We start from the raw sequence: 16747 nt of genomic DNA, 5'->3' as shown, positions 1-16747 counted from the left end.
AGACAGATCTGAAAGTCAACTCACTCCAGTGGGATCCGTAGACCACCCTGCAGACTGACCTGCAAGCTGACTCTCACTCCAGCGGGATCTGCAGATCACTCTGCAGACGAATCCACAGGCCGACTCACATTCCAGCAAGACTAATTCACTCGCGCTTTAGCAGGACAATTGTGGGGTCAAGCCCTTACATCCACTGCAAACGGCAGTCATGGTGGCACCCCGAGAGCCTTGTGAACATGTGCTGCTGAGGTGAGATACGGCCTGCAGCCACTACTGACCTCAAAAAAGACAGAAAACAAATGTTTGTAAAATCAGCCTTAGGAGCGACAAATGTTGCGACATTACAGAAACTCCAGTGGAGGAGCTCAGCGGTCCCAGACACAAATGTTCATTTCACTCTACAAGGAGCCAGATGAGGAGTTAAAATATGTCCAGAGGAAAGCATCATTACTACTGGCTATTTCTGCTGTTTTTCTGTTATTACACCATAACAATGTCAAGTTTCTTGGAATCCCAACGTCACAGTTACACTTTGATTCACAGACATGCGTCACTTTCTGTCAGACAATATATGCATGACTTTCTTCCCTCGTGCTGCAGCTGTACTGCTGCACATGGACAATGCAGAAATTAGTTTCCTCAATTCTGCGGGTTTCCTGCACGGCTCGACGCAATTTCTGTGCAAAAACGGAACATTTAGCCATCAAGCTGATAAATAGCAGACTGGGTATATCAAACTAACCAAGCTAAACAGATGTGTTAGATAGATATTAACCATATTAACCTTGTGGATGCATTGCAGGTACACCTTTACACAGCACTTTCATTACCCGATTCAATCCATCAGTGCTGAAACCACCAGTTTGAAGTGTCTAAGGACTGACCTACAGGAGATATAACAACGCAGAAGCTGACCTGCGGAGCAGATGCTATTAGCTCGCTTTCGCTTTAGCACCCAGCAAAGCCCAAAGACCGTGACCGTTCTGCTGTTTTAGTGTTGGAAAATAACCCGTGTCATATATTACATATAATATAAATTTGATGATTTACCAAAGGCAATTTTTTATTCCAAGTCCCTAATACTGATAAAATATTAATGGTACACGTGCGACCACACATTTGTGATTGTTTATTATAACACAATTACTGATACACTATATCAGTATAATATAATAAGGCAATGAAAATTGTCCTGCCACCTTGTTGTGCTTAAGTATAACTTGGCTGAGTATTATCCCATCCATCTTCCCCTGCTTATCCAGGGCAAAATCCAGGTGACAGGGAGACTATTGCAGGGTGAGCATGGCCACACACGCACACACACACACACACACACACACACACCTGCACTCATATGTTTGTGGGGAATCTCCATACATTTGTATAGGGATAACACTCATTTCAACAATGGCGACCTTAACCGCTACCCAGCCCTAACATTTACCATAAGTAACCAAACAAAATACAAAACTTCTAGCTTTTTTTTAGTATTTTAATTGCAGTCACAGATTCTTAAAAAATTTAATTTCCCCTTGTGGGGACCGAAAAATACATGCAAATGGTGTAAAAATGACAGGTTTTTATCACACTGGGGAGACATTTGGTCCCGAAAACATAATGTATACCTGGACTACACACACACGCATTGTTTTCATATCTTTGTGGGAACTTTCCATTCTTTCCTATGGGCACAACATTAATCTCAGCTATAACAACCCTAACCCTACCCAGCCTTAACCTTAACCATAAGTAACCAACCAAAATATAAGACTTTGGAATTTATATATATATTTATATATTTTATTTATAAAATTGAGTTTAAAACTTGACCAAACAAATTGCCCCCACAAGGTCAAAATCACAGGCTATTTTTCACACCATGGGGACATTTGGTCCCCCCCCCCCCCAAACACACACTCACAAAGCAAGCTGCAGAGGGGAGTCGAGGTGTTCAGGAGAAAGCCAGCGATACTGCACACACACCGAGCTGGCTTTGAATCTCCAATTGTGGAGGTATGAGGAACATTGCTACCCACTAAGCAATCATCCCACCTGTACATGAAATTGCTACCCTCCTGTAGGACTCCATTGACGACTGAACAGTCAAAGCCATTTACACCCCTCTGTAACGCGAGCCAGTCAGCCTGCCTTCTCCATCACGGTGAAGGTACCTTGTCTACTTGTAGCTGCTTTGCAAGATTCTTGAACAAACACACTTAAAATTCCAAATCGGTATTTCAGGAAGCACTTCATACCCTCCTCTAAATTCGCCTCATATCTGAGAAAACCCTGCTTGAATTCAACTAGGTGAATAGGTTTTCAGGGTTCTTTAGCGAGCAAGGGCCTAATTTTAGCATGCGGTTTGTTCTCGCTTTGCCGATGTTGGCTTTCTTAGTTGTAATAGCTGCAAGTTTTCCCAAGGGGGGGTAGCGAGCAGCACCAGTCAAAGTGTGCCGTGATCATCACTGTGCTATTTTAACAACTTGTGTCAGGGAGGCCCAGCAAAAGTTGAGCGACCTCACATTGCATTGGGTGCCTTATACGGATGGGTTCCTTTCCCTCATATCGTTCCACGGTGACATCTACTGGGCATCTAGGGGCTTGTGGCTGCACTGAAGAAAATGGTTTTCTCCAAGCTAGATGCTTTGCTGGCTCAAGGCCACAGTTCATAGAATGAAGAGATGCCTCGCAGCGGACAGCACACACAGGGAGTGTGGACTCACCTTCACCAATCCTAAGGGACTGTAGGAGGTAGGCACTGATTGGTAAACCAAAGACTGAGTCAGCCAATAGCATTCCAATCCCATGAAAGGAAATCAACTCCGGTACAACAATAAGGAAATTAATGACCACATTTTCGAAGCTGACAAGGGTCCATCTTCATGACAAAAACTAAAACCTGCACATCATTTTGACACATCTCTCTCAGTTTCCCTAGGCAATCTCTGGCAGGTAGCCAACATCTGAGTGTCAGGCAGTTGTGTAGATCCTACAGTCATCTGCGAAATAGTCGAAATTCAAGGGCTGACCATGCAAGCCCCTTTTCCTCATAATGAAATCCAGTCCTGCTTTTGAGGAAACACATGGCGATGTTCATAAGCTCGAAAGCTCATGCAATTTTAAATGACGTCCTTTTAGGAATGAATGGTGCACTTTTTGTGTTTGGGGGGTGGCACATATGTAAAATGGAGCTAAAATGGAGGCTCGCTCTCTATTTATAGGCATCAGATGTCTACTGCAGACCAAACTACAAGCTAAGAATACGCTGCTCTTATAATCAGAGCCGTCACTGTTTCATGCAGGAACGTCACCATCCCAGTCACACGTCACTGGGTGCACTTTTGCACTTTGCACGCCCCCCTCTAAATAGCTTCCCTCTAGTGCAGCTTAATTAAATGAGCGTGGTGATGTGGTGTGCGCAATTCAATTAATTTACATATTCATTTCATTTAGAGAGGCACCTTAAGACATTGACATCCCTGTATTGCCCCCCCTTCCTCATCTTCTGCTGGGCTCGTGCTGTTTGGTCGGTCAGGCTTCAGGGGGTGGGGTGGGGAAGGTGGATCATGAGAAACAGAAGAGTGACTGACACGGGAACCATATAATCAAATTTTTTATGACAAAAAAGATTGGTTTTGCCAGTCACTCAGTTTCTTGAAACGGATTGGCTTGTGGGATTTATTTAAAAAAAAAAAAGATGAGTGAATGTGTAAATAGGAGGGATGCGTTCAGACACATAAGCCACCAAAAATATTCCTCCAGGCCTGATCAGCACTAGTCAGTGTCTTTTCTATCCTCACAGGCAGAGAGCTGGGAGTCCTGACATGGAGTTCCAACCTCATGACATGGAGCCCCTGCTTTCCTCTGTGGATCTAAGCCAGGAGGCCCCATAATCCTCTGGGGCTACATGGTCTGGTCTGTCACCATCACATACAATTTCTCCCAACTCAACCCTAAAGATGCAGATCTTCAGCAACAACATAGCACCAGCATAGCTATAACTATCCAGATAGCAAGGACAGCGAAGCGGTCAAAGGGGAGTCTTACGTGTGGATTCTGCAAAACCAGAAACACCATGGAGTAGCCAAGAGCCAAACATATAAAGCATAAAACCGCACGGGAAGGACTTCCAGGGCTTCAGCAGCACGCAGATCCTTCTCCGGCCTCAAAGAAATGATATCGAGCACATTCTGCACTAAACTAAGCCAAAAGAAGCCATACTGCCGAGCCCTTCTGTCTTCTGATGGATTACAGTAACTAAAGCTGCAACTGGATTTCTTTCCTAATTCACTTTTAATATCTGTAGAGAGTAGAATGCCTCCCCTGCAGCATATCTAATCTCAGTATTTACCCCCCCCCCCCCTGTACTACTGGTTTGCACTCATCAATTGATAAATACAGACCTTGTTAATTGAATATTCACAAACCATCACATTTCCGCTTCACAAATGGATCGCCGCCGCCCTTTCTGCATTTCCCATAAACCACTGCTGCCGAAATGTAAACAGAACTGCAGATGCAGATGGCCCACTGGTAATGTGATCAGCGCAAGAAAAAACAACACTGAGAAGACTCAGTTTTGTTCATCTAGGAAAGAGAAAATGGTAAGAATGATTTAATGTGGATTCACACAATGAACAAGAGGGAGATATTAATCGCATTTCCAGAAATTTCTCCGTTAGGGAAACAGGCACTGGGTTAGCTTTCAGGAGAAGCCTGCGGCTATAGCCCTGTTACCTCCGGTTACGTACGAAACAGCCACAGTTCCCCCTTCACCGAACTGGCTGAGAGGCGTGGAGGTACAACAGGTTTGCCGGAGGGGAACTCGAGGAGGGGGACGAACCCCATGCAAAGTCACAGGTAAAGCAGTGAGAGGGAATATGATTAGATAGCTGGAATGTTTGTGAGTGCATGGTGAGGCGGGGGTGTGCAGGGACCAAATGGCTGAGGTTTTCTGCTGTGTTCCATCTGAACTTGTAACTCGGAAATTACAAATTCCTCCCTGAAATTTCAGTTGGAACACCCCTGAATTCAGAATTCTGACTTGTGAAGTCGGAGAAATCGACATAACCCTCGGCTCAGAATCCAAGATGGCTGCGCCCTTCATCGTTAGAAGTTAAAGCTGTAGGTTTACACTGTTTATTAGCACTTATGCTTTATTTGGGTCTCATTAAATTGGTCGGATGCACAGTATTTTTACGCAAAATACCACATAATGTGTTGTTATCAAATGCCAAAAGAATTGTAGAATGGTAACAATTGCAAACAATGAACTGGATTTAAGGTAGTCTGAGCCAAATTATGTGAATGAAAAATAAGGCCATTTAAAATGGGGTAAATTAAGTCCGGCAAGTTATCCGGCTAAGCAAGAAATCTTGCTTTTTGAAGCAGTTCCCTGGTATTAGCTAAATGGCTTTCCAACTTGCTTTACTGGAACGCAGATAGCTCATGTGTGACGTCATTCCCAGTCCCGAGTTTCGACCTCCGAGTAAAATGGAACGCAGCATTTGTCACAATGGTTAGGCTGGCATCTGCAAAACAATGCGATGATGCACAGGACCGAGGACAGAGGCGCACGGGCTTTTAGATGCTCTTACACCTCACATATAGCTCTCCGCAAAAATGTGGCAAACCAGCCTGGTGTCACGGGGTTCTGAACGAGCGATGCATATGAAATGCCCCATAAAAGCAGCCTGGAAATTTCCTGACTGACTTATTAAAAATAACAATCACGATAATCATAATAATAAAAAAAATGTCACGCATTTTAATGTCCATTCAGAAAGATGGACAAAAATAGCAAAACCAGCTACAGCGACTGCAGGAACGAAAAAAGAACAGGTCATGAATCAGAGGCATCCAGATCGCCCTGGAATTGCTTACTTAATCACACACACATGGCTGGGCTGCAGCGCCTCCGTCTGACAGATAAAGGTCAAAGTTCACCGCACTCTACACGGGCACCCTAAACCCCCCTAGTGGGCCGCTGCTACCGCCCCCATCACCAACCTGCAGCTTTTCTCCAAGCCGTATCCGGGTGGGGGAAGGAAAAAAGAAGACGTAACTGCAGACCACTGCGTGATATTGCAAGAAATCACACGCCACCAATTCCCTGCAAATGCAACCCCAGTTTCACTGAGTGCTATAAAAATATTCCAGATATTTCAACAGAACTATGCCCAGATAGACACAAAAACACGCATCAATGTCAGTGTAAAACTTTTAAATCCAACCTTCTGTTACTGGCAGCAGTGCAAACCTCCATTTTCTCCCACATAACAATACTGAGTAAAACATTAACTCCGAGTTCGCTTCTCAAAAGCCAGTAAATAAAAAGATTCTATCGGCAGAGATAAATGTTAATTCCAGTGCATAAAAGCAACATGAACTTTACCCTCCAAGCAGTTCTTACTGCAATCACTTTTCAGGTTTCTTTTTTCAATGTCATTAAAATGTTGTTCTACAGGCTTTTAACAAACAAATGAAAAATAGACATGGCACTCAGTCGGCCTCTGAGCGTCTACTACCTGTCCCAAACGAATGACAGTCAACCAGACTCTAACGCAGAACACGAAAACAAAGGTATGTGTAAAAAGCAGGCTTGCGGATATGGATGTTAAAATAAATGAGGCAACCAGGCTGAACACGGCCCTTTAAGCTGCACACGGTAGACGGCCGTGGCGGATGTCCATTCATCAAAATAAGGACCCGAAACACCCAGGACTCGCATTCTGCCGTGTCCCCACAAGAGGCCCGGCTCGGCCCCCTCTCCTGCCAGCGAGAGGTTAACTCCCGGGGGGAGGGGGGGTGGGATCAGAAGGACAAGTAAGGGACTTTGCGTCACCACCCGTGGTTTGACATTCCAGCCAGACAAAAACCCAGCACACGGAGAGTCGCACAAAAAGATAAAGAAATAAAGAAATATGCTCCCCTAAATCACTGACTAAGGGAATAAGAAACAGGCGCAATGACTCAGTGCTCACATTAAAAAATGAAAGACAGAGAGGACGAGAGAAGAAACACACTTATTTGTCAGACTTACTGTGCAGTTTGTGCTGGCAAAAATCCCACATGCTCTTCGGAGATTCAATCCAAGAACAACTTCCCCCTCCCTCTCCTGTCCACCCCCCCCCCCATCCGTTTCTGGGACTGCTACTTCCTGTTCACCTTTAACCCTGTCACAACCCCCCGCCTTCCCAGCTCCTTTCCCTAGCAGGCAGGCGGACGAAGTCGCAGGCCGAGAGAGCGAGTCGGACAACCAGTCAGAGGTACTCAGGTGGGCGGGTCGGGGAAAGTGAGCCAGCCAATCAGAGAAATTCAGAGGGCGGGTCCTCCCATCCCAGCCCCTCCCCCCGAGCTGAGAGTGGCACGGTGTTGGGTTTCAAGCTTGGCTCAGAGTTATATAACCCCCCTCCCTCCAAGTGAGGTCAGGAAGCGACAAGACAGGCAATTTAGCATTTGTGCCCAGCCATCCTCTCTTACTCCAGCGTGCCCCCCACCATTTTTCTATCTCAACAGACTGCAGCTGCAAGGGCGGGGTGAATAAAAATATATATATAATAAATAACATATTGACATCTGTTGTTCTGCCCAGTCACACTGCTTTACATGCCCTGTCACTGCATATGGGGAAGTTGCTGGTAGCTGTTAGCATTTAGCCAGCCAACAGCTGACTGCTCTTAACTGCTGTGCTGCCAACAGCGGCCTCTCCTGACACATATCCCCCCCCATTCATCAGCCCTCCCCACCAGGCCAGGGAGACTAGTCTCCTGTCTGGTTCTCCTCAGCAGAGACTCAACAGGGCCCAAGAGAGAGAGGGGGGGGGGGGCGCACCAGGTTTAATCAACTAGTTATTGCACAGCACCGTGGGAAAAAAAAAAATCATCCATTCTAGTCTGTACTCATGGCAAAGTTCCTAAGATGATCTGGCTGCCTACGGGCTAAGATGTGGAAATTTCTCACTGGCAGCCGGATGTACTTCATTCCAACTAAGGAAAAGGGCAACGGGAACGTCAGACAGGGTTAGACGGCGCAGACCGGCTGGCTGGCTAACAGGGATTCATCCATCCACCCAACCTCAGCAGGCTGCCAAGCAGGGCGGCCATGAAAAAAAAAATTCAAAACAGAATGTGAGCAAAAAAAATCTACACGATTTGAACTAGCATTAACAGGCAAAAATAAATAATAAAAAAAACGATGGTGTGACAGGGCCAGAGCAGAAAGACCCTTACGGCAGTGTCAGAGCTGACAGCTCCGGAATGACATGTCAGTGTATGGGGGCGCCCTGCCCGCTTACCCTGGGAATGGTGCCCGTTGCTCAATGAATTTCGACCTGCTCCATGATTCTTTCGTATCTTAGTGGTCTCTTGCTGGCTGGGCTCATGAATTCAGATCTTTCCTGTGTTCAAACTAATGAATGTTACATGAATCTGCATGGCACCAGAGGAGGGCAGCACATCAACCAACATATCCCAGAAGTAGGCGTGGGCGGGGGGGATTTGCTGTATTGAGGCGTCCCCCACAAAAAAATCCCTGAAAGAGGGCAAGATCCCCCACGACATCATTTGGAACTTGTGGAAAGGAGGTGGAATTTGTCACCAAGATTTCAAAATACAGCACAATACCCAAAATATTCAAATTACCCAGTATACCACGGTAAACCATATTACTTTAGGCCACCAGTGTACAAGCAGAAGGAGCAAGGCACCCTCCTTTCAGGTGGCCCAAAGATCTTTATACACGTGGTTCTCCGACAGAAGGAGCTGGATATATTTAATGGACTAATGTACTAAGCAGAGGTAAGGATGGCATGTAAATCGCAGCTGAGATCTGGACGGAGCTGTGGTAGAGGGGGAGATCGAGCCCCATCCATCTCCGCGTGCAGCCCCTACAAAGCCACCAATGGCAGGAACTCACCCATGACATCATAGACTTTGCTCACTGTCACATGATCACAAGCAAGTGAAGAGGCCAATGGGTTTTATGAATAGCATAAAATGTATCTATTTTAACACAATGAAAGAGCAAGAAGAACCAAATTAAGTACCTGCTATATGGCACAACTCTGCCCTCCAGGGATGAGGAGCTACTTAAACGTGGACTGAACTCCCAAGCTGTGGTTACATTTGGAAACATACACTAGGGGTAGCAGCAGTGAGGGGGGGGGGCGATCAATGCAGCTGCAAATCACAATTCTTCGAGGTGGTAATTTTTAGATTAACAAGAGTTAAAAATAGATTTTTGGATATCACTTTAAATTCTGTGTACTATAATTCTTTTAGTCACAATTGTTCTTAATATAAAGAAACTGTGGAAATTTTGGATTGTATAAAGTCAATGGACACCTAGACATGAGTATGGCTCTATGATAGGGTTCAGAGTTTGGTGCAATTTCAGTACAACAGAGAAGCAGAATTTGTCCTGAAACCTGTTTATTATTAAAACTACAAACACAATGTAGGAACAGCTGTAAACCAAAAATAAGGCAATGCGTCTGTCGACATCACAAAATCTAAGAGATGCTCATTTGCATAGTAAAAATAAATACGTAAAACAAATGAAAAATCTAAAGTAAGATTGCATCGTAACAATGAGCTAAATCCATATCTGTAGCAATAAACCCCGATAGCCTCAATTATTTTTTTTAACCCTGTTTGAGTTTCGTGCCAAACGTGCCTTATACACCAAGGAGGTGTGTAACTTGCAGAGGCTGGTTCTGCCTTAATCTGGTCACTCGGAAGATGTCGTCTCAAATGAGTTTGTGTGTTAGAAGCAGCATATCCGAGTTCAGATTCGAGTTCACAGCCGACAGACAATCTTGGTCTTAGCAACTGCTCTCTCGCTGGTGTTGGTGTAACTCATTAGGAAACTAAAATGTTTCTAAGCTGCCAATTACGATTGACTGTAACCAGCATTAGCCATAGCTAACTCACAGCAACTACTAACATAATCTTTTCTGTATCGAACGTTTACTCATATACTTGTGAATTTATGTACCGCCTGTGTCAAGAAAAGTATTTATTCAATTTACTTTAAATGTAGATCTGAAACACTCTCTGGTAAAAACTATTTGAAAAATTTCATTACATATCAATCGGAAAACAAATATCAATATAATATTGATATCATCACTAGTATGCACACATGCAAATACAGAGTCAGGTCACATGGGCGCACACACACACACACACACACATGGGTTTGTAATTATATCTTTGTGGGGACTCTCCATTCATTTCTATGGGGGAAAACTAATCCAAACAATAAGGACCTTAACCCCTACCCAGCCCAAACCTTAACCATAAGTAACCAATCAAAATACAAATAAGTTCTGCCTCTCATCTCAGTAAGTATAGTAAGCAGACTTACTTATGCTGCTATTAATCTGTACTTAGCTTCACTTAGCCTCAAGGGGGCAGTACAGAGCTCAACAGTCTCTGTGTAATAGAGATGACATCAGCTTCCCTACAATCATTGGCTTTGAATCAGGCCGCGTAGGGAGCAGTTGAAAACAAAGGAGCAGGTGATACCAGCTCTGAGGTAAAAGATCACTGAGATGACCTCAACCAAGCTGCTCCCCGCGCTGTTGGACCTGATACCCAAAAACCACTGACCTACATTGCAAAAAAGGAGTCAACCTAATGGGATTTTACTGTTACTTTGTTATATTCCTGCTTGTTTTACTATTTTGTCACAGAAATCCTAGCTTGTGTAGCCTCCTGTAATAGTAATGGTAATTAGAAACCCCCCCTGCCCTCACTCCCTATGGAGACCAAACGGCAAAGTGCTACCCAATGCAAATCTGCTAACAAGGACCGAGCAATCAGGCTGCCACAAGGTAGGATGACCGAGTAACCCAGTCGTTCATCACCATCTTCTGCTTCCTGCCCTTTTATTGTCTGGCTCCTGCCCGGCTGAGATCAAACATGATCTGTAAAAAGGCCAGTATCATACACAACTTTGGAGAAGAAGGTTGAAAAGTAACATCTACTGCACCAGAGGGCAACATCTGGAAATAAACTTTTTCCTCCCGAAGACAGCGCTTCATTGCTTAAGGCTGAAACAACGGAATCTAACGAGCTCAAGGCCTGTCCACACCGACTTACTTGTCAGCAAAATCCACAATGAAAGTACTTCTACTATGATTTTGATTTCTAAGCACTGGTGCACATCCTACCTACTGTGAAAACGTCAACAAGTGAGCTAACAGAAACGAATCAGAAAGTATTTAAACTCACCGCTGCTTCGAAGCTCATTGAGAAAGGACTGCCCCCCTCATCTCCTTGGTTGCCATTTGGCCAGGGGTAGCTGGGTGATTCCTGATGCACCAGAGCTGCCTCCTGATTTAAGGCAGCTTCCAACTGGGGAAGGAGGTCATCCCCCAGGAGGTCGGGGGGGTCCAGGCCTTCAAAGCTGCTGGCGTGGACACCCACCTGCTGAAGCAAGCTCTCCTCCAGGGCCTGGTAGCTGTTGTTGTTGGTTACAGACGGCTGAACAAGGTCGGAGGTCCCACGCTGCTGGGTTACAGTGCCACCGTAACCACAGAGGGCTTCGGGGAATAGCTCGCCACTGCCGTAGCCTCCTGGGGCCTGCCTCGCGGGGTCCGTAACCTGGAAGGGGCAGCTCTGGCCCGGGTGGGCAGGACCAGACCGCTGCTGGTGCTGGCTAACCTCAGGGCCGAAGGAAAATTCGTCGCCCATCCCAGAGAACGTGGATGAGAGCATGCCGCCGACTGGACCAGGGTCGCTGGAAATCACCGACGCGGAGGATGGAGGCTGGACAGCCAGCTGCCCGTGGACAGAGTACGGGTTGTAGGCTGGCCCAGAGCCAGACAAGCAGGAGGAGAGGACTGCGGAGCCAGGGTACTGCTGCCCACCCTGCTGAGGAAGACCCCCAGAGAGCGGGCCACTCGCCGTGTCCAGGAAGGCGGGGAGCTGGCCCAGGGCACTGGATGTGTCGCCCTGACAGAAGGGGCTCTGAACATGTTCTACATTAAGCGGCAGGGTGCTGGTGGGGTCATGAGCGCCCACCTGCTGCTGCTTGAGGCTCGGGTCTGCTGGGTAGAAGTCGACTTGGGGAAGAGGTTGGGGGTCCAAGCCCTGCTGGGGAAGCTGGAAACGGCCTGACTGCGGGAGCTGTTCAGCCCTCTGCGGCGCCACCTGCTGGAAGGGGCTCACAGCCAACTCTTGGTTGCCCCACATGGGGCTACTGTCAGGAAATGGGCGGTCGACAGGTGCCACCCGCTGGGCAGGAGGCCGCTGGAACTGGGGTGGCTGAGACAAGGCAGTGTCCGTTGGCTCAAAGGCCAGGTCCGGCTGGGAGAAGATGGCGGCTGGAGGGCCTGGGGGTTTCTGCGCGCACTGTGGGTCCACCTGCAGGGGCTCGAAATCTGGATTGAGGCCCAACTCATCCACCAGGGACACGGGCTCGACAGTAAAGCCCTGCTCAGAGAGATCCTCCAGGCCACCGGCAAACAGGCCCTGCTCATCGAACAGGTCCATGATGGGGTCAGTCATGGAGCAGGCAGAATAGGCGGTGCCCTCTAGTGGCGGTTATCAGGTATGGCTAGGTGGCTACAGGGCATCAATCTGTTCATCTAGCCAAGCGGGCAGGATCAGCTCGACAATGCATTTCAGAAGGGTCCTGTAAGGGGGGGGGATAGACACTGTGAGAGGTCCAGTCTTTCTGCAGAATACCATAACACTACACATTTTTAAGCATTTAGATTATTTCAACATGCTTAAGAATTCTTCCCAACAAATTAAAAATTCTTCACTTTGAAAACAACAATAAAAAGAAGCATGTTACATAAAAACTCATTCAGACCTTTATTTAAAACAGCCCACAGTGAATCATGAGAGCTGTTCTTCGAAAGAAATGGTGATCAAAGAGATTTTATGTTCTCATAACGGCCTTCCAGTGTCTTCAAATACCCACATCTGTATTCCCTTCCAAAATGCCACAGGGCAAAACAAGTCTGGCAGCGGACATTACATAACTGCTATGATACAGGGTAGCTCTTCACGCTGCTGACCGAGGTCTCCGCATGAAGAGTTTCACACCCTGGTGATGGGGGGGGGGGCTGTCACTCTCAGTCTACCGGAAGATGCAAGGTGCTGCCCCTCTCACACCAAGGGTTACGGAAAAGATCGAGCATCTCCTTCACACCAGCCAGCATGCAAACTGGGCTGAGTCTCTACGACAGGGCGTACCCCATCCCCCTCCTCAAGATCCAACCTGGATAAATGCACAGCCATAATAAATAATGTACATATATGCTTATGGTTGTCTATCATATATACATGCAGAGAAACTCTTTTCTGGGGCATGTTATGGCTTAAGTTCAACACCATAAAAAAATGAAAGAAAAGAATTTGATCATTTATTCATACTTCCAGTAGTTGAGACATGTAAACTAAGGTTAAAATGTACTTTATTGATCCCGGGGGGAAATTTCATATACCAGGTGAAACACATTTCATTGATTCAACAAAATAAAATTTAGATTTCCAATAAAATTCAATCAAAATACATTCCAACCCAAAAACATGTAGGGGCGAATCTCAGTTTTTAACCAGGAATCATTTCTGAAAAGAAATGACAGCTATTTTGGGAAGAACAAACTTTCCACAGACTTCCAAAACAGACTAGCTTAGAGGAAGTTGGGTTTACAAAGTACAATTTCCTTTGAATAAAAAGGATGGTTTGGACATCCTCCAGGGATGGACAGCAAAATGACCTGATATTTAGCTGGGGATCCATCAGGCGGCAGCAGGTCGACCAAAAACCAATTTATGATGCGTCAAACTGAGCTGCAGATTTCCATGTCAGACTCAGTAATGCACCCCAGTTACATCCCAACCAGATGTGTACCATCTGCCACAGGTGGCAAAGCAGCTGAGAGGATACGGATTACGGAGTCCTGTCATATAAGCAAATAACATGTACAGACCAATAAACACAGATATATTCACATATAATGTAAAGACGACTATGTATATATCCTGTTACTTCATTTGCACAACCTTTTTGCACTATGTGTAACCTCATAATTTGTCTTGTGTTTGTATTACCTGCTGCATGCTACTTTACTGCTTTATGCAACTTAATTTTCCATTGGGGTCAATAAAATAGGTAGACATGCACAACTCGCATCCCTAAATCGAAAATTCTGCCTTTCTTTGATATTGTTTTTCCTGTGATCTTTATTTAAATTTATCGCCAGTGCATTTAGCTGAACTTGAATAATACTCCGTTTGGTAAAATGCAAACAGATCTTAGTAATGTTTGCGGGGCATATTGAAGAGGGTTGGTCTTGGGTCTCAGTATCAAGTTTATCTTTGCAGGCGCGTGTTCGTCTGCTGAAATCAACAGATGAGCAGAATCTTAAATAAAATAACGAGTAAACAAACAAGCCTTTAAGCACAAAATTATCTGAGTTCTTGCGTTTGGAGGAGTACTGTTTACGAATAGCAGGCTGCGTTCATCATTTCCTCTTAAAAACATTTCACTGCGATGGTATTTTTCTAAGAATCGTTATTTTTATCTGCATTACAGAACGTCCATTTTTCGGAGAAACGTGTCACCAGTGCCAGACAGGTCGCTGGGCCGATGCTGTGCAACCTGTTGGTCTCCCGGGGAGGGTCGCCGGTATTTCCTGCCATGCGTACTGGGGCCACATTAAAGGAGACCCCGGGAAGAGAGCAATTGCATACATAAACGACAGACAGTCCTCTCTGAGCGATCGGGGACTTTGCTTTCGCCATTCCTTCTCCGCCCTGCCTTTTAGTTACGGGTGTGAGGTCTGCACCTCTCCACTGCGCAGCGTCATATTTTCTCGCCACACGTGTTATCCCCCCCCGCAAATATATAGGCGTTGGCGATTTCAGTGACGGGGGTCTTATCATCGCAGGCTGGGCAGATAGAATAAGAATTAAAAAATAATAAAAAACATCCCGGGTGTCAAAATGGCAGCTTGCGGGCTGGCGGCTCAGCCGGCGACACGTACCGAGCTCAGGCCAGGCGCCGCAGCCCCGGGCATCTTGTCACATTTCGTCATTATGTGCTGTAAACGTAAGTGCGATGGGCTTCTGCTCTGTTATAATGGTGGCCGGATAAATTTATGCGAAACGTGCGGCCCGATGGTATTACCGTCCACACCTGCACCTGACTTAATAAAGCAGGCGGGTATTTGTACGCTTTTCAGCTTGTATAATAAAAGCTTATCGCGTCCTCGGCGAGTCGTGCCATCGGCGACTTAAAGAAACTCCGTCGGCTAACTGCGATTGTCTGGACAGCTTGACTCGTGTCCGTAACCCTGATTACACAGACGTGTTCTACGTTTAATATTTAAATAAGAGGGAATTTGGCCAAGACTTCGCCTACCCCCGCCAGCTGCGCCGAGACCCAGTCCAAGAAGCGACCCGCACATGTGTTCCCAAATCGCCCCCCCCCCTGGCAGCGGACTGGGAAACGGATGGGGGGCGGGGGGTCCATCGTCATTCACACATCCAGACTACCCCACGTAGTCGGAGGTGCTGCTGTGTATCGTATAAGGGAATCTCCTAATCCTATACCCACCCCCGCCGGTCTCCTTAAATATCAAGAGGGGGGCACCCGGACATCTTACTTTAATGCCGCCTAGTGCCACACATCAACGCACCAAACTTACGAGTAAAACTAGGCGCCGCCGTCTGTCATGTAAGCCGCCCCGGAGGGCTTCGCCCCTGTGCTGTCTAAGAGTCCGCAGCCGAGGGTGGAGCGGCGAGATGGAGAGAGAAGCTGAGCCGGGAGCGCCGATCCCAGGCAGGGATTCCCTGAGACGGCGTCCCACATCAGAAATGACAGCCACGATGCCGCTAAGCCTTAGTACAAAGTGAGCATTACTACTTACCCCACCCCACCCCCAAGTGAAGCGGCGGTCTCCCGGGCCACGACGTGTCAGTGTTTTAATTTTCTTTTTTCCCCTCTTTTAAATTACGGCTAATCGCGAAGTTATAGTTGTAGCGCTGCCGGCGACCTCAGCGGTTTCGCCACCACCGACGTAATGACACGTCTAATTTGCATATCCAGTTATTCGCCCTCTGATTGGACGGTCGGGAGTCGGTCCCGTTCGGACCGCTGGAGGGCGGAGGAAGGGGGCCGGTGCTCGTGCCGGCCGGGCGCACCTTCCGGCCTCACCTGTGTCCAGACGCACCTGCCGCCGTGCGGAGCGCGAGCTCTGGCTGGGCACCACCGGAGCGCACGCACAAGATGGCCGCTTCCAGGGTGAAACCAATCGGCAGAGGTTTTACTTGAGTCGCACGAACCGCACTCTCCCGGATACTAACGCCGAGGCGGTCTGCTGAGAGACAGCAGAAAGTCGCGCATTGGCAGCCGTCCGTCAGCGAGCCGCGTCCTCAGGTGGCCAGTCGCGGTACAGCGCCTGCTTAACCCCGGGCCCGTGCTCTAGCTCTATATCTAAAATAAGTGTTTAATTCTCACACCAGACGTGATCAAAAAGTAAAACCGTGTTAGAATGCGAGAGTACATCGGAGTCCAGATATATAGTGAACTTCAGTAGTCTTTGGATCAGCGCGTACAGTCCTGACACAATAATGTAAATATGTTGATGCCAACTGATTAATGCAAATTAAATGGGCAATTCATTTATTGTGCTGCCCTTAAGAAAAAGCCATCAACAACAGGACTCTTTCTGAAATGCATTTAGGCTTTTTTAAAGGTCAATAGTGCATTTTTATTAACTATA

The 16747-nt window shown here is 46.8% G+C and overlaps 1 protein-coding gene across 6 annotated transcripts in view; it reads right to left on the bottom strand.

The window, feature by feature from the left end:
* The window catches only part of chd9 (chromodomain helicase DNA binding protein 9), a 64736-nt gene extending 48686 nt beyond the window's left edge, over positions 1–16050 (bottom strand). For 5 of the 6 annotated variants that reach the window (XM_049030633.1, XM_049030636.1, XM_049030635.1 and 2 more), the window contains exons 1-2: positions 15893–16050; positions 11238–12642 (exon numbers count right to left, since the gene is read on the bottom strand). In XM_049030633.1, coding sequence (XP_048886590.1) covers positions 11238–12515 — 1278 coding nt within the window. In that variant the 5' untranslated portion in view covers positions 12516–12642; positions 15893–16050. Of the gene's footprint in view, positions 1–11237; positions 12643–15670; positions 15865–15892 lie in introns of those variants that run through there. The other variant, XM_049030634.1, reaches the window with a different exon arrangement.
* Between the last annotated feature and the right edge of the window lie 697 nt (positions 16051–16747).

The sequence above is a fragment of the Brienomyrus brachyistius genome, chromosome 11, assembly GCF_023856365.1.
Source record: "Brienomyrus brachyistius isolate T26 chromosome 11, BBRACH_0.4, whole genome shotgun sequence".
NCBI lineage: Eukaryota > Metazoa > Chordata > Actinopteri > Osteoglossiformes > Mormyridae > Brienomyrus > Brienomyrus brachyistius.
Note: the sequence above shows the minus strand (reverse complement) of the source record. Positions and strands in the feature narration are given on the sequence as shown.